The sequence below is a fragment of the Acanthaster planci genome, linkage group LG04, assembly GCF_054643075.1.
Source record: "Acanthaster planci isolate LZ-2023a linkage group LG04, COTS_SCS, whole genome shotgun sequence".
NCBI lineage: Eukaryota > Metazoa > Echinodermata > Asteroidea > Valvatida > Acanthasteridae > Acanthaster > Acanthaster planci.
In genome coordinates, this window is record NC_141780.1 from 12,302,978 (window position 1) to 12,321,563 (window position 18,586).

The window sequence follows — 18,586 nt, forward strand, 5'->3', positions numbered from 1 at the left end:
ATCGACACGTTGACCTCAGGTCATTAGCAGTTGTTTACAGTGTGGGTATAGCAACGTGCTTGAACCTTCTCTCGGACATGCCGGACCAGGTAGATGATTGTGTGCAGCAACGTTGGTGAATGGAATCGTATTTTTGATAATTTGATACTTTTTCGGTAGTCCTTACTTTAGGACGACTTTCACGTTAGAGAACTTACTCCTCATTAGCTGCAAAATGGTAAGGATTTCGCATATTGCATTCTCTCAACTCTTGGCCTTAAATGTGCGTTATCGTGTCCGTACCCGTTCATGAAGACAAAGTCCAACCTGGGCTAGGTCTAGGCATGGAGGGATCCCCTCCATGGTCTAGGCATACATGTACTTTACCGAACGGTAAAGCGTCCATACCCTCCACTCCACCATGATTTCCACAAAAATTTAAATAGTAAATTTACACAGTCCTCAGTCCCAGACCCTACACTTAAAAATTGCCGCAGCCAAAGCTGTTCTAAATCAAGACACGCTCAAGATTAAGTCAAAATTGATTGAAAGAAACATTAGGCCGGGGCTACCTCCAGAACTGTAAGCAGGTAAGATTTATATTACAACCTTGCAAAGACAGCCAAAAGTCTTATTGCTGATTCCGCATGCGTGATTTTGCACAGTGGTAGAATAGAAAGGCATTATGGGAAGGAAAAAGGAGCAAACATTGCCCCCTTTTCCTTCCCACATTGTCTTTCTACCATTGTGAAAATTTACCCATGTGGTATCAGCAAAAAGGCATATGTAAGCTGAGGTACAGTACACTACGCTGGTGAAAAGAATGCACTTACATACGTACTGATCAAAGTAGCCCAATCCTCTGACTGGCTGGTTTGTGCATTTTCATTTCAGTTATTTTCATTGGCGTGGTATGGTTGCTACCCACTATTTGTGAAAGTTCCAGATGTTTGCCCCGGCCTATAAGAGTTTTCCTAAGGGATTACCGATTTATTTGTAGTGGGATGAGCTTATGGGGATTAAAAGTTAGCCTAAGGACAGCTGGACAAGGAACTTCTTTATTGTTGATGTGCCCAAATGCCAAGTGTGTTGAATGTGGCCCCACCCCTTTGATTTTTCATCTCTAGTACCTTGCCAGGCCTGGAACAGTATGTTTACCTCTGATTTCACAATAACTGAAATTTTCATCAACATTATCAAGCTCTCAAAATTCCCATTTTGAGAATGTACTGCCAATGGGAGTTGCTGGGGAAAAATATATTAGGTCCAAACAGACTGCTTTGTAGCTGGCTATAAAGCAGAGTACTAAGTCAGCTAGAGCACAGTGAGAACTACATGTACATGTACATTATCAGCCATGAATTCATACATGTAGCCGGCTACACGGTGGACTTGTGATTAGGTGGGCATTCTGCAATTGTGTCTTAGAGTTTATTAATTGTAAGAATTTCTTAAATTTATGTTAAATGTGGTATTTTCTGAGATTTACTCAAGTGTGTAGTGTTAGGGAACACCTACATGTATAGTTTATTTGAGCCCAATTTCCGAACACCACTGTTTTTGAATTCAGACTAAATTTCATTACACTGAAATTATTCACAAAGTTTCAACAGCATACATGTACGTGAATATGAAGGAGATACTACCGGTAATCATGCAATGGTACGATGATTCGGTGTCGAAGTTGGTGCATGAATTGGTCAACGTGTTTTTTAGTTGGTCATGTTGGTGCTTTCATATACATGTAATCAACATTCATCTGCATAATAGCCCCATTGCTTTGTGCAGTTGGTTGATTGTGTATGAAATCGCCGACTGTGTTTCCCTGTATCCTGAAACAATCTTCCACAAGTGTGAATTAGAAAGGAAAGGCAAAAGAAATTGACAGATTGTGCAATAGTAAGATCAGTTTGTGCAATGATTGACCAACCGAGCCAAACGTTTTACCTGCAGAATTTCTTCACTTTGGGTGAGCTTGAATGTTTTTACGTTGCCCGATATATGTTGCTACGTCTGAACAAGCTTCGAAAACCCAGCTCTAAGGCTTATGCCTTCCGCTAGTTTTCTTGAACCAGAAGGCCATTGCGTTTGAGGCAAGCATAAAGTCAAGGGCTTAATACAAAAATGCTTATGACAAGTAGCAACTGTGTGGCGCATAACTTGAAGTGTCTGGTGATGCATTGTCAGTGTACACTGTACATGTACATGTAATTGAAAAGCAAATTCTGGAGGGATCAAAGTTTTAACTCCCCAATTGCCAATGCCCTGTCCATTGAGTCGTACACGGAGAAATGCTTCCATTGAGTGATTTGCATACTAGTGGCGTCAGTTTATTCCATTTACATGTACTTGTACATGTACAGTATGTTGTATTTAAGTGCAGGGTGGTGATGTGACGTGAAATGATTTTATTCAGAAATTATGCAAATGTTATTTTAAGTGGGGCTGGGCAGAAAAGTCGTCGAGTTTCTATCATCTAAGAAAATAAAAGGTATTCCAGGTTTCAGGTTTTGGAGATATTTCTGTTATTCATCTATCGAAGTGTATAATATTAACTACATGTACTGTACCTGTATCATTCGTTAATTTATTCTGTTGTATTGTATTGGAAGCTTTCGGCTTTATGGAAATAAATGTAGCTTGATTGATTCACAGATTCATTGAAGAGAGGGAACTGGATTTACAGCAATGTTGGACACAGAATCAGACTTTGGTCTTCGATGGCTCTTTAACCCAAACAGCTTTGAGTTCCTACCAATTGAAGAACAACTCAAAAAGTACAAGAGCCGTGATCTAGCAAAGGCAAAAACCTATGCCACAGCCACAAAACTATGGGGCCTTTCACGGAACCGAAAGAGGGTATTCATTGCCCCGCCAATGGGCGATCACCCTGGGAGGGATGTCAGTGTCCGACTGGCCAATGCTAGGTTAAAGCCCTTGGACACACCAAGCCCCCCTGCTAAGAACAAAGACTGGGCTTTGAGTGAGCTTGAAAAGATCGCTGCCCACGACCAGGAAATCGAAGAGAAATCGAGCGAATACAAGGCATGGCTGGAAGACAGGATGAAATTGCGAGATGGTTTGGAGAATCTTGGATTGAATGAGGAATGGTTGAGGCATAAACCGGATCCCAGTCCTTTGGAACGGAGGGTGGTGGAACGCATGAGAGGAGAGCGACTTGGGAAACATGCAATAAACAAGGTGAGTAGTTGAGTTGATGTAATCTTGTTTTCCATTTGTCCATTCAGTTCCCCCTCCAAAGAATTATTTTCAAACAAGTTCTGTTACATGAACTTCATTCAGCATCACTCAAGTGCATCAAATCCAGGAATTTTCCTAGATTCATTTCTTGTGTTCAGCAAGCTTTGAGATTTATACATGTAGGTATGTGTACATGTAGGAAACATGTAAGTTGGATACAATTACTGTAGCTGATATGCACCGTTGCTCTGTGCAGTTGGTCTATCCTGTTGGAAATCTCCAAAGTTACTTCCCATTTTGAAACATTCTGTGAATACTGAATAATAAAGCGAAGGTGATTGACTGATGGCAGAATGAACAACTCATGGAATACGATCGATCTGTCATGCAAAGATCTGGCAATAAATCCTACCACACTTCTCTTCTGCATGACATGGAGATGGATCGAGGTGTGGCCTTCCAGGTGCACGTATGTATATCCAATATGCACATTGACTGATCGTACCCAAGAGATTCAGAGAGTCTACAAGTTTGCCAATATCCACTGTAGTTTCAATGAGCATGTTGCCATATCCTTCCAGAAACACGGTGCCGTGAATTTGCATTGGATTGAATTGTTTTGCCTGATGACCACTGCAGAATATTGACACCTGATGCACTTCCCTTTCAAAATGAGAAAGAAACCTGTGGTCATCAGCACTGTTTGAAAGGTGGTAGGGTATGACAAAAAGTCTGCAGTGTCCTAGGCCAGTTTTACATACATGTATGTACTTGTACACAAATGCAGACCTACGTGTACATGTACGTATATTCACAATGACTGATTATCTTTTGTCTCGCAGGGTTTAACCCAAACACAGGATAATGAACTTCAGGTACTTAGTGTTTTGGGACATAGTGGTTGTTGTATGTGGTCTTTGTGTACATTTTATATTAGAATGTAAATTTTGGCTTGGTTTTTTTGTACTTATTTGGTGCATGCATGTCATCAAACAAAGTTTTATTTAGTTCATATTATTGATGCATGGGCATTCTCAATTTGCTGCAACAGATCTCAGAATATGGAAAAAGAAATCAACCCAGTAATCATGGTAATATACTTTACTTGGGACGTAATCTTTATGAAAGGCAAACATGTCTGGTATTTCTTTGGTTGGGGGCAAATCACTTTTTAAAAACCAAATTTCTCATACATGTACACTTACATTATGCATTGTATATTTGTCGGGTGTAACAAAATACACAAACGATACAATTTACAGTTTTAATGCATGGTTCTTGTATACTTGTGAAGTGTTTAATTGTTTGCACGCATCACTGTATTCATGATGTCAGCATATGATATGTGCATGTCTCGATTCTCCAGTGTCATACTGTGTTGCATGGGTGGTGGTGGTGTCCGTAATGTGCCTTAATTCTAACTTCTTTTTCAGTGAATTAGTATTAAATATAAAGTATGATAATAATATAAAGTAATATAAAGTATTTCGAAAGAATTTGAAAGCTTGGAAAGACAACAGAATGATCAGTATCTGGTGCTACGTCCAAGCATTTGCTTTTTGGCCAAAACTTTCACAATCAAATTTCAGGTCATTTTTTTCATTTACCAGACATTAAAAGTCCACCACAAAATACTTTAAAATCTTCAATTAAATGAAAACCATTTTCATGCGTCCAAAATTATCACTTCTAATGCTGCAGGTATTGTAGAATACCAAGTTCATCACCACGTTTTAGCTCGTTGTTCAGTGTGGACTAAGTCAGAAAATACAAACGATGGAAACTTCATTGTAAATTGAGTACAGGTTCCCAATCTGGCAAGCCTGTTAATTTTTTGTGAGCTGGCCTTAAATTTGTTCACACAAAAACACTCTGTAATTGGCAGTGTTGCAGTTGGGTACTTTTCAAGTACCAAGTGCCAGATATTTTAAGTATGTGTGTTAGGAGGGAACAAACCTGAAATACAGTACATTGTATGTACATGTACATGGGCATATGATGGTACAATGTACATGCACAAAGGTAAGATTACAAAGTAAAATGGTGACTTCATACTGTCGCTGTTTATTAAATATAAAGTTTTTATGACAAAAGTACTCAAAAAGTACTCGGCCGGCCGTGTACTGTCTGAGTAGTTTTCTCCTCCTCAAACCTTAAATGTGACAAAACTGGGAGTGTCTGAAGTCTTACATGTACATTTAGTTTGTAATCTTCCACTTCTCAGAAAGTACTCGACTACAACACTGGTAATTGGCAGCTTTGATTAGATTAGAGCACTGCTGCTGATTTGATTGAACATGATCTGTCATCAGATCTTGTAATCTTGTGAAAGTGAATATAATAATGTGGGTGCATTGGCATAACATACATGTACAGTGGGCCGAATTCCTTTTGTTTGCTGTTATACCGTGGATGAGAGGCGCTGTAAATTACATTCAATGTAATAGTTCCTGTGTTCTTGTCATTATGCTGCAAAGGATTATCTGATTATGGGTATTAATGTCAAGGTTTGTTTTCAATTTCTGGCTACATTTTATGAAGGGGATAGGCCTTGATTTAAATAAGAAATGATTGCATATACATTGTAATAAGCCTTTTGCGAGCTAACTTTGACCAAAATTTGGTACACTGAGTTCTTTAAATTAACTTGAACGTTACATAACAACTTGAATTCCCCATACTAAAACCGCTGTTGCTGTACCTCGTGATTCGGGGCTAGCTTGTGCATATAGTTACATGTACAATGTACATATAAGAGATACATTGTAACATTCTTAATGGATAAGAGGGGCAAAAAGGAACCAGCTAGCTACCGGTAGTCCATTCCAGAGATAGTGGTCATCACTATCCCAGTGGGCACGAGACGTCGTTAAATAAAAAAAATTGTTTAGTTGTAAACAGTCGCTTATTTTATAGCCAGGCAGCGTGTTAAGGCATGTGAACTTCTTTTTATCATAAAAAAGTAAAAAAAAAAAATGACTCGTTCAATGCAGATGTCTTTTTTCCTTGATATTTGATGGATAAAAGACGTCTCAATGCTGACGTCTTTTACTGCTCAATATGCTGACGTCTTTTATTAGTCGCAATGTTGACGTCTTTTATTAGTCACAATGTTGACGTCTTTTATCAGTCTCAATGTTGACGTCTTTTATTAGTCTCAATGTTGACGTCTTTTATTAGTCTCGATGTTGACGTCTTTTGTTAGTCGCGATGTTGACGTCTTTTACTCATCGTGACGCTGACGTCTTTTTCTAGTCGGACCACTGACGTCGTTTACTTTTATTGACGTCTTATTAATGTCTTTTTTGAGTCGTATATGCAAAGCCAAAAGACGTCAGCATCCTGACAAGTAAACGACGTCAACATTGTGACTAATAAAAGACGTCAACATTGCGACTAATAAAAGATGTCAGCATATTGAGCAGTAAAAGACGTCAGCATTGAGACGTCTTTTATCCATCAAATATCAAGGAAAAAAGACATCTGCATTGAACGAGTCATTTTTTTTTAAACTTTTTTATGATAAAAAGAAGTTCACATGCCTTAACACGCTGCCTGGCTATAAAATAAGCGACTGTTTACAACTAAACAATTTTTTTTATTTAACTCTGATTCTTCATATTATAATAACCTGTTAGCACACTTTGCTGAAAATGATGGTCTACACAAATATTATGTACCAATAATATTTCTGGTAAATTCAGTGGCTTTGGACGGACCATTACAATTGCACCCAGCACGATCAACGTGACGATGAAACAAGGTACACTTGTGTTTACACTTCCTGGATAAAAGCAGTTAAAAGGTTTTACTTTTACGGACAAGGCAAGAATGGGAAACATTAAGCACACAGTACATGTACATGTAGTATAAGCCATGTAACTGAATATTTGGCAGAACAAAACATTTCCAACCAGGCAAGACTTAGTAAAATACGTTGTAGATGTACATGTAGTGGCATTTATGAGAGGTAGAAAAACAGACATCAGTTGATGAAAAGATGTATGCTTGTACTAATAAGACAATTCAAATCGAGTTGGCTTAGAATTTAAAAAAATGGAAATATTGAACACTTTTTGGACAAAATTTTGTCTCATGCAGTGGTTTGTCAAATTTTTAGAAAACAGACTATCCTGGAACAGAATGATCTAGTCAGTTACAATTTAAATTACTGTACTTGTTTTAATCCTGCAAACAATTTTACCCATCCCCCCCAAAAAAAACCGATCAGACGTGTAATTTTGTTATAACCGTACTTTAAACAGCCTTCATTGCTTCAACCTGAGGAAATAAACCTGAAGAAACAATGTACATATTTTACTTGAACAACAAAAGGTTTAAAGTTTCAAATAAGACCCAATACAAAAATAGGCTTTATGCTCATTAGTTAAATATCACCGAAATATATGAAACAGCCAGGAAACAGGCCATCTGATGCACTAGACTGGTCGCACAGTTATGCGGTGGACTTGCCTGCTGAATTACTCAGGGCTCTTGGTTTGTCTCTGGTAGGAATACTAAGCTTTAAGTACTTCGCTATTTGTTGTCTTACTGCAGACACTGTTGTGCCGCGTGATGCAACACTTCCTGCAAATGTTAGACAAATAAGACAATTTATTTTTGTAAAAACTATAAGGACTTTGGTGGCAGTAAATAAACCGGTCCTCTACCATTGTTTACACCACGCCTGAGCTGAAGTGCGCATGTTCATTGTGATTGAAAATGAAAAAGAATTTTTCTACCACCAACTGTCTCAAACATGTCTACATCGAGTGGCCAATATTGTACATTGCATCACATACATGTATTGCCATTACATTTTCACAGTTTAGTCTCACCAATTCAATGGTATAACATTTAATCTTAAATGGGTAAATTAGACTTATTGACACTGTTAGTATTTGCCATATTTGATGACGCTGAAGTATGGGCACTGTGGCAAGCCCAGATGCTCCTTACTGCACTACGACTGCGAGTCTACGTACGACTACGAATAAACACTGTCTGTGGTCCACCCATGGAGGTCGGAAACAACCGTGGCCAACCCGGTTGACTGTTGAGGATTAAAATTATTGCGTTTAAGCCTGACCTCTGCTTCACCAACAATGCCCATACGTAACAGAATTACAGTTTATAAGCACTTACTTTTTAAGGAAGGGCCTAACCTGTCTTACTCTTCTTTAAACGGACAAGCTGCTTGCAGCGATACTTGTACATGTACATGTACTCGAGCTCTCTTAATTCAAACACGGACAAAATTATGAAGTAGTCTGGTTCCCTGACCTGAAGATCTTTATTCCATTTGAAATATGTGTAGACGCCAAAGTCAATAGACCTAACTGTAGTTCTGGAAGCCCGTTTTGACTTTTGGACATGACCTCATCAGTCTTTGCCATCGCTGGTTCCAGTCGGCATGCTCAGAGTCTCCTCGGAAGGCTGGAACCAGCTAAGACTAAGCCAGAGCCACTATAGTAGGGCGGTGCACACGCTCGAAGCCAGTCGTTGCTTGCGAGCAAGCAGGCGATGAAAGAAAATAGCCTCATCCATTCTAAATGTAGGGGTATTTTAATGTCATGTTATTTTAAATCAGACGAGGGGGTTGAGGGTCAGTTCCACTGCAAATAATAATAAATCACAAGCAGGTTTACCAAACCACACTCGCAATTCCTCTAGTGTTAAAATTTCCCTGTAAACTGGACATTCGCACTATTGCTATCCCACACATCCCTCTTGACGAATAGATGAGAACAGTCAAACAGAACAGTCACCTGCGGCCGCAGGCGGGATTTCGCAATACACTGTATGCCATTGCTCTGTCGGACCTTCCGCGGTGAAACCGAGTGAGAACCGGCAAAATCCGAGACAAACCAAAAGTCACCGTGCAAAATCTTCATAAAGTTATCTAAATCTTTTTCTGTTGTATGTTGACGATTTGATAACGACTGTAAAATGACGTCGTAAAGACGTCGTGTGTTTCATGTATTGCTTGTTGAAGAAAACAATTCAAACAGAGAGAAAAAAGACGTCGTTAAGACGTCGTTTTCTCCTTTCACTGTATGTGTGGTACCGATGATTCGATAACGACTGCAAAACGACGTCTTAAAGACGTCATGTTTTTTTGTGGTCATGGTTGCTGGAGCAATGTTTCTAACCGAGGATAAAAGACGTCTTTAAGACGTCGTCTTTTTGTCACGACCACTTTACGACACACGACCACATAACGACCACAAAAAGACGTCTTTCACGCGTCGTGTGCCCACTGGGATGCGGTTAAAGCTTGCCCCGAATCACGAGGTATACATGTACGTGTAGCAACAGTGTCTTTAGTCAAGTCGTTATGTTTATGTGCAATCAGATAACTCAGTGTAGCAAATTTTATTCAAATTTAACTCGCAAATGGCTTTTTAACAATATAAATTATTGTCATCTTGGTTATCTGTAATTTAAAATGAAGTTAAATTTCAGGGCCCTATTTTGTATTAAATTAACATTACTGTACGTGTATACACATGTACAATGGATATGCAACTGATTATCTGACAAAACCCCTCGCAAGTGGTTGGTCCAGTTTTACAAATACTACATTTTTTTTTCTTGTTCTGTTAACATGTATATTGTGTTTACATGCATTGTTTTGTACTGGTGCATGTACATGTATATATAGCATTGCCAACTTTGAATGATTTACCCTGATTTTGTTTTTATTGTGGATGAGGGTACCATCTGAGTGATGAAAACATTAAATGTTATTTCTTCAAAAAGTTTACTTGCTCTGACCTCTTCTCAAAAGTTTACAGACCTCCTCAAACCCAAACTTGAAGTACACGCAGATGCAACCTAGTAACTTGATCATTTCCCATAGATTTTAACCTCAACTTTTTTCTGCTATAATTGTGAAATCAAACAGAAAGGGCATGATCCCACCAGCATCAAGCTGGAAGTGCCATCCAGCGAGCCAGTCATGCCAGGCATCAAACGGCCACCTCCTGAAGCCATGGCTGTCATCGCCAAGTACCTGACTGCCAAGCGACAGAGACTGATTGACCTGTTTGCCCGGGCTGACAAGGATAAAAGCTGGACTCTTACCAGAGGGGAGTTTCAGCGATGCATCAAGGAGGTATATGTACATGTTTTGTGGAAGGAAAAGTGTACGTACATGTATACATTGGAACCATCTGAGAACAAAATGGATCCACATATTTGTATGCAGATTGTGGAAACCTTGTGTGGACAATTGAGCTACATGTAGGTTCGTGTCACACAAGGAACCAATTCTAAAAAGCCTGGTTTCCGCATCGACATAAAGAGACACAGAGAGCATCACGATCAATTTCTGTCAATACGTAATCATGGAAAGACTTTATTGCAGCGGATGCAAACAGGGACGCATGCAGACAGTCAGCAAGGTTGAACTTGGTTCACCTTTGCCAACTATCTTTGTCAATTTGCCCATCTGTTTCTCGTCCTCCATTTTGCCAGAGAGGAACAACTTTACAAACACACAATGGCGTGCCAGGCACACAATGATGTCTCGCTTAATTAGTACCGCGCATTTTGCCAGATTTTCTCCATATTAGTAATATATGCAGCTCCAATTTTCAACAAAATAGCTGACCATAAACAAAATACATCAAACCGGAAAAGTACTTTAGCTTCAAGGATTTGTATTGCTACATAAAAAAAGCATTTTGTGCAAACAATCTCTGAGTTCAGGTGCCATTTTGTTTAACTTTTGGTGAAATAATGTCATGCAGCAGCTCTTCTGCAACATCTGCACATAAAAAAAGTTGACATTTTTCGTACTCTCGGCGTTCGTTGTGACCAGATGGAAACCAGGCTAAACAGTTTCAGAGGTGCTTTGGGTTAAGGTTATTGGTAGCAAAAGGAACAGGAACAGTTAAGGAAACTTCAACAAAAAGCCAGCTAAAAAGAGTGTGGTTCACAAATGGAAGCATTTTCTTTTTCAAAATTTCCTCAACTGGGTGAATTTATGCCTGCAACCTCTGTGGTTTGATGAGCATATACCCACTGTGTATGTTTTCATAGATTTGAAATAATAGAAATAGAAGAAGTGAAATTATTAAAATATTACTTGGCTGGAATTCTACATCATGGAGTTTCAGATTTTCATATTCATCTCGATATTTTAGCTGTCCCATGTGTTCTTGTCGGAGATGGTATCAGATTCCAACAAATGAATACAAATAAGATTCCAATTAGAGTATGGATAAAGTAAGAAATGGTTGAATGAAGTAAAAAAATTGATCATTTTTGTATTAGAACACTTGATTTCCATGACATTCAACCTTAATTTCATAATAGGCAGGCATTCCAATCTCCTCCCAACTCCTGTCGGATCTTTTGGAGAGCTTGGATCAGGATTCCAATGATGTGATTGACTACAGGGAATTTGTACACGGGATGAAAGACTTCAGAATAGATGAGAGGAAGAAAGTCTCTATGGCTTTAAGTAAGCAACAGGGTAACCGTGTGGTAATGACTTAGTGGATTAATTTGGCCAATTTTAAACTAAAGGGCACATATTGTATGTTGAGTTGAAGCACGAGGAGTTCCAGAACCAACCTTTGGGGTTGAGGTCCAATTGGAGGGAATAAATTTGGGGGCTTTTCATGCTTTTTAGAAAGGGATAGAAAGGAAACTGCAAAAAATTGTTGTTCGCTGATTTTATGTGTAAAAAAACCCCCTTTTGGGGATGGGTTCAGTGTCTTCCCCATTTGATCCACCATTGAGTTAAAAAAAGTATTATGGTTCACTGAGGCTTCTTAGAATCCCGTCAAGGCATGGGTCTTTGGACCTGAAAAAGCTTTGGAGAATAGAGCTTTTTGCTGATTAAAAAGTCCATAGCTTCAAGAGAACCAGGTCAGCCTATAACCGAGCCCAACTGTGTGTATGGCTGTTGTTTTGGTAATAGACACATCATTAATCTTCAACTGCAAGAGAGCCACGCTTTTTCAGCCAATGCCTTTTGTGTCGTGGAGGGAAGGATTTCAGCTGTTCCATGCCTATTCTTTGTAAAACTTGGCATGCATGCAATGTATGGCACATAACGTGTAATGTAATGTACTTGGCATGTAACAAAATTCATTGTTTTAATAGTTTAATACAACTGTACATGTGGTCATCTACATGTATACTGTATAGGCAGTTGCTTTGCTTTTGTTACTCTGCATGCATTGAGCGCATCAATGGGAAAAGGTAACGTTTTGGTCTGACTTGCCTTGTACAAATGGTTGTTAAATGAGAATGGTATGTGATGGTGAGGTACTGTATTACTGGGCAATTCCCCAAAAACTCACATTGTAATGAAATCAGAGAAATGTCAAGGGGAGTGGGCAAATTCCTCTTTTTGTTGGGTTAAAGATGCCACATGAGATATCTACTAATACAAATATCAGCAAAATGCTTGGCTTGAATCCCACCCATGATGTGGACTTCAACCTGCATGTAGTGAAAATCTAAACACAGGCAAACTTGAGTACAGGCCTTCTCAATCACAAATATGAAAAATATATTTTTGCTTGACTTCTTGCAGATAAAGACAAACAGCCAGATAGAGTGGCGGATCTCAAATCAGCGCTAAGTGCCACGTCCCCGTTGTCGGACCTGCGGCGTTCTGGCTCACAGCGCTCGGTGTCGGCAGTCTCGGGGGCCTCCTCGTCACATTCACCCACCGATGCGACCTCCAGGTCATCCTCCCCATTCCTGTTGCCCCCAGTAACCGATCTGACAGAGCGGCGGGAGCTGGAGCCAGATGAAATGATTGAGAAGAGAAAACGAGAGAGGCATCTTGGCTCTTTGATACATGTAGGTGTCACCTTTTATGATTACAGATCCCTCCTAAAGAATGAAGTTTTTAAAACACAACATTATCCTGTTAATGGATTGGTCAATTTTTTTAGTTTGCATTTTCATTATTGTCTCGCAAACCCTGTTGACGTTGTTTATTATCTTGTATAAATAACTTAAGGTGAGAAAAATTTTCCCCATGTAAACTTGAGATAAAGTTAGTCTTCCGTTTTCCAAAACTTTGAGCTGAATGAGGTTCAGTCAACCACCAGTGCTGTTGTACATGTACCTGGTGATGTGCTTATGTGAATGCACAATATGGCTGGGAAAAAACCCAGCCCTGACTCGTGTGTTTCTGATTTGTCACAGTATGCTGAAAAGTAGTGTAAATAATATGTTATGTTGCAATATTTCCATCATAAACACCCAATACAATATAAGCAGATAGGTTGGCTGTTTGTCCATAGAAAGTCATTGTCATTTGACCATTTAATACCGGGGCTGTTTGTAAAACCAAACTTTGGGAATGGTTATAATTAGGAAGACTCATCAAATCTCAATGAACTTTACAAAAACTATTTTCAAGATGTATTTTTTTTTTTTTTTGCGTTGGGAGATGTTAATTTTATGTGACAGGTTTTGCCCTTACCCAACGTATATTAATAAGCACTGTATGCTCAGTGCTTGTCCGAGAGCTTGCGAAAAAAAACCTCACAAGCTTACTCGCTAGTTCGCGGTACCCGCTGCTTCATTTGACTCGGACCGGCCAGCCGACCCCGGCAAGCTCGGTGGTCGAGTGGTTAAGACATCTGCACTAGTAAGCAGGAGGTCGTGGGTTCGAGTCCCACCCGAGTAAGCTTGTGAGGTTTTTTTCGCAAGCTCTCGGACAAGCACTGAGCATACAGTGCTTATTAATATACGTTGGGTAAGGGCAAAACCTGTTATATAAAATTTACAAAAACTGTTTATTAGTAATAAAGTGCACCTGATATTTTCCATTGATTTGACTAAAGCAATTTCCTGTTTTTGGATTATAGAGGAAAAAGAAAGGCAAGAGTAAAGGGGTCGGTAAAGTTCGGTCAGGCAACCCGGCCATAGACAGTCACAGCATGCGGTCAACCATCGGAGGAGAGACAGGGTCAGGCATCAACCAGTACAGAGAGGCTAGACTCAAGGAATACCATGATATCTGCAAGCTGTGTGAGAAACATGGTATAGATCTAACTCCACAGCTACTGGAACGAGGTGATTTGCTTTTGAGGCTGTTTTGCCACATGTCTGTTTGAAAAAGTCAGAAGAGCCTCTTTAAATTTTAAATCAAAGATTTTCTCTGTGTACTTCTATCATATCCCTTTCATTTTCAGTACAAAACTTTTATGTTATGCTAAAAACCCATCTTTAGTGTATACCGGTGCTCCTTCAGGCCCTGATGAACCCAGTGTATCCCACGGTTACCTGCTTGTTACTCATGTATTGCACTCAGAATATTGCAGGTTAAATCATGATAACCGAGGGTACCTGTGCATCACACGTCCTCAAATCCCTGTACCCTAACCATCGTTATGTCACAGAACGTTACATTCCTAGCACAGGCATTCCTAGCACGTCCTGATGATGGACAGAGCATACTCTCCGAAATGTTCAGTACCACAGTTCTTTTCAGAACCCCACATAATCAAAAAGAGATATATCCATGGTGCTACCGCAAACCTATCTAGTTTACTAGCACAGGATATCCAAGGCTCTCTGTAGCTGTGTGCTCAAAGTCTATGGGAACAGAGGTCAACAATAAGTAATACATGGAGCACTGATGGGATGCAGTCTTATGCAACAGATCCAATGGAAACTTATGACATTTCAATTGTAAAATGATATTTGAATTTGGTGCATTTCATCCCTTAGCTCTACTGCACCCAGGTGACAAGCCCATCAGTCGCATCAGTTCCCGCATCCGACAGCCAGGTACCCACACTCTCTCCCAGCACTTTGCTGACCCGCCAGTCCCCAGTGAGCCACCACCCAAGTACCATGACCCCGACAAAGTCGTGGTGAGCCGCAGCGGGGAGCTGATGATGGAGGCCAAGCACGCATATCCGCAGGCCCATGAGGTGCGGGCCGAGGCCGAGATGGTGAGCCTGTCCAGCGGCAAGGCCTTTGTGAGTCGCAAGGTGGACTGCTGGATGACATTTGAGGAGTATGACCGCCTTACCGGGTAAGCTTCCAGAAAGAATTGGCTCGACAGTGCGTAGAAACAGGCAAGTTATGGGAGGCTATGTAAAGCCGGGTTTCCATGGCTGTAACGAAAGCCGAAGTTGCGTAAGGTGTCAAGATGAAGAGTTATGAAAGAGATGGCACTTGACATTATTCCTAATAAGAATTAAAGAAATAAATTGCACTTAAAAATGCCAAAATTGTTCATGTGAAATGCCCTTTCTAGTTTCTACCTCTTGAAGCAGAACTGGTATATTGTATTTAGTATGATCAGCTATTTTGTTGACAATCGGGTGTCATACATGTATGTTACTCTTAAAGAAGAAACATGATTTTAACAAGAGGGACATGCCCGCCGTGCAAGTGTGTGTTTGTATAGGCCTACTCTGGTGTCATAACAAGCTTGAACAAGATCAAGTTGTCCCCAACTGCGTTAGTCGCGATATTACAAGCATTTCCATGTGACTGTGTTTCACTGGGATCTGACTGGGAATGCTCTCTGCCTCGCTCTGCGTAGATGTCCAAACTAGGCATAAGGTGTCCCAAAACTTTGAGAGCTGAGACGAATGTCCGGGATGATGTCACTGGTGTAGTCAGGAAGGTGGGTTGGGGACATGATCCATCCTCCCCACAAAAAAGGGAAAAATAAAAGCAAAAAAAACCACAGTTTCCTGGTAGAAACTGCCCAGGAAAAAAGGGGCTGAAATGCAGTTACATGTACATATGTGCATGTACATTTTGTACAGTTTTCCTAGTGTGCAATTGTGTTTCCCCCGCCTTAATTGCATTTCCCATGATGATTGGATTTTTTTTCAGTGCTCCCACCGTGCAAGTGTTCTCACTGTGCTACTGTCCAATTAGCCTATTTGAAGTATTGCAAACACAGCAGGAGAGCACTTTTGAAGAGGGTAAATTTAAGCAACCACAAAAGATTTAACCCAAACCAAACAGCGCCCTCCTGTTGTGTCTACCATTATTACATGTACTAGTATTCATGATTCCATGTAATCTATGGGTGAATATGTATCTGATTTGTTTTCAGGCATCTCGCCAAGCGCTACGTAACCGTCGATGGAGCTGGGGTGGATCCAAACGTGTTCTGGCCTGGCCACCTACTGGACAAGCTTCATTTGTGCATGCCTGGCACAGACAGGCCTGACACAGATAGCATCTTCACCTCCACGCGATCGACGACGCGAAGGGCCTACCCAGGCTACAACAACGACCTCAGGTGGTGGCCAGTCAGCGAACATGGTTACATGATGCCGGCCGATTACGAGCAGAACAAAGTGTACAGTATCGACCCGAAGTGAAAAGTTAGCCAAGAGAAACTAGTTTTACCCTTCAAGTACAGATTTATACCATGACGACATCAGTCAGGATTCATCATAAAGTGCCTGGATCCCTAGCCAAGGGTGTCTATATGTTGCTTTTAACCTCAGCCTGAAGAGCGCCCTCCTTCCTTTAATTTTTCATTTTTTAATCATCAGCTGAGATTCCGGCAGTGTAGTTGCTTTTATTTAAACCCTTGCCATTGCCCTTTTTGTGTTTCACTGAACCTTATTAGACATTTTGGTATTTCAACTGGTATTTTGGTGCCTTTTTGGTTTTTATGCAAATGTAAATTTCTGTATGCATTAACTAAATGGTGATGTCACGTCATTCCAAGGACTAAACCTCAATGGAATGTTGGTATTTCGTCGTAAATTACATGGCAGTGAGTCTTTCCTCAGAAATGTTTCCAATTAATAGCAAAATTTTCGGTTTGTGTTTGTGATTTGAATAGAAAGAATAAAAAATGCTGCAGTGTCTTCCTGAATAGCATCACAGCAACAGCGCCCTCTGTTATCTGGAAAGGGAAAGTTTGATGTATACAAATTTGTACTTCTTCAGTATTCTTGACCCAAAAAGTATGTCAAATACTTTTTATATAGACACTGGATACCTAATTGTCACCGTGATATCAGTAGACAGTACCCTTGCTGATGTGTATACATGAGTAAACATTTAAAGGTTGTTCAATTACCACCAGATTTCTAGCTGGGTGGGTAGACCACTGGATAGTGAGTCTATCTTGGGAGCTCTCATGAAATGCTTGAGCTGGGTTCGATTCCAAGCTGCCAGAGTTGTTTGTCCCAAACATAAAAAATATTATTCTTTTGTTATTTCTGAATGGACTCCAACATTTAATGACAGAGTATTACATTATCATTTTCTGATTCTTGATTCTGGGGGATTTTTTTAATGGGAAAAAAGTCCCAATTTGTGAAATCGTCTGATTCCCACCTCATGAATTCAAATTCACGACTATGTAGGCGTATTTGTCACTGTAAGAATTTCTAAGTCTCCAAAAACAGTTACCGCGGATGAATCCAGCTATTAGATATTATTTAGTTACATTGAGCCATTGATGACTAAATATCCACAACCTTAGTGCAATAAGCCATTTGCGAGTTAAATTTGATAAAATCTAGTGCTCTGAGTTATCTGACTGCACATAAACGTAACGATTTGAATTCCCCAGACTAAAGACACTGTTGCTATACCTCGTGATTCGGAGCAAGCTTTCGCATAGCGACCACCATCTCTGGAATGGATTGTTTCCATTGTGCCCCTCTTATCCATTGAGAACAGTGTATTGTTGCAAGGTGTCTCTTATGTAACTAAGCAAAAGCTTGCCCCGAATCACAAGGTATAGCAACAGTGGTTTTAGTAAGGAGAATTCAAGTTATGTTCATGTGAATTTAAAGAACTTGGTGTACCAGATTTGGGTCAAAGTTAACTCGCAAAAGGCTTATTCATATTGTGAAAAGAGGATAAAGATGCATACAGTGCATTTATCGGCCTCAAGCAGAGGCACCCCCTCATCGGTTGAAAAGAACTGCACTGGTTGGGAGTGGTCAATTTTTTGGTAGTGATGGGACCATGATGCTTGCATTTCATAGTCGGTGGTGAACCAGCGAAGTTCAGTTCATGGAAGTTCACCAAAGGAGCCTCTGTTGCAAAGAAATTCTAAGATATTAGTGCCCTCTCTTGGTCCAGCTCGAGGCCTATTAAGTAGCATTCACTGCTTGGACCCTTATAATTTGACTACTATCAAATTCAACATTGCCTCATGTGGCTTGCTAGACTTATTTCAACATCAGAAGTAAATAGTGATCATGTGAAATGCTTTCAAGGCAAACGGTAGAAACACCTTTGTCATAATGGTGCACAGGACATTTTCAAGGACTTCCAAAGATAAGAATAATGACGTGCTACATGATTTGATGATTCAGTATTCCTATGACGATCAAGCTTCTATGGAAACTTAGTTTTTTAAAAATAATGATTCTTTTTTTTTAGAAATAAATATTTGTACAGAAATGAGACTGAACAACAGCTAAAC

At 40.0% G+C, this 18,586-nt stretch overlaps 1 protein-coding gene across 4 annotated transcripts; it reads left to right on the plus strand.

The window, feature by feature from the left end:
- The first annotated feature begins 35 nt into the window (after positions 1-35).
- Positions 36-18,585, plus strand: efcab12 (EF-hand calcium binding domain 12). 4 transcript variants are annotated; one of them, XM_022245532.2, is made up of 9 exons: positions 36-217; positions 2,619-3,180; positions 4,023-4,055; positions 10,088-10,297; positions 11,503-11,650; positions 12,734-13,005; positions 14,025-14,232; positions 14,890-15,199; positions 16,241-18,585. In XM_022245532.2, the coding sequence occupies exons 2-9, from the start codon at positions 2,668-2,670 to the stop codon at positions 16,509-16,511; spliced, it is 1,965 nt and encodes a 654-aa protein (XP_022101224.2). In that variant the 5' UTR covers positions 36-217; positions 2,619-2,667; the 3' UTR covers positions 16,512-18,585. The 4 variants fall into 4 exon arrangements, with proteins under 4 accessions (XP_022101224.2, XP_022101223.2, XP_022101225.2 ...); XM_022245531.2 differs by having other exon boundaries at positions 2,635-3,180; XM_087135705.1 differs by lacking the exon at positions 36-217 and adding an exon at positions 315-569 and having other exon boundaries at positions 2,635-3,180.
- The last annotated feature ends 1 nt before the right edge of the window (position 18,586 follows it).

Coding starts and splice junctions, on each gene's coding strand:
- efcab12 (XM_022245532.2), top strand. CDS start 2,668: ATGTTGGACACAGAATCAGACTTTGGTCTTCGATGGCTCTTTAACCCA. Junction 11,651..12,733: donor GAAAGTCTCTATGGCTTTAA/GTAAGCAACAGG, acceptor GACTTCTTGCAG/ATAAAGACAAACAGCCAGAT. Junction 14,233..14,889: donor TCCACAGCTACTGGAACGAG/GTGATTTGCTTT, acceptor TTCATCCCTTAG/CTCTACTGCACCCAGGTGAC.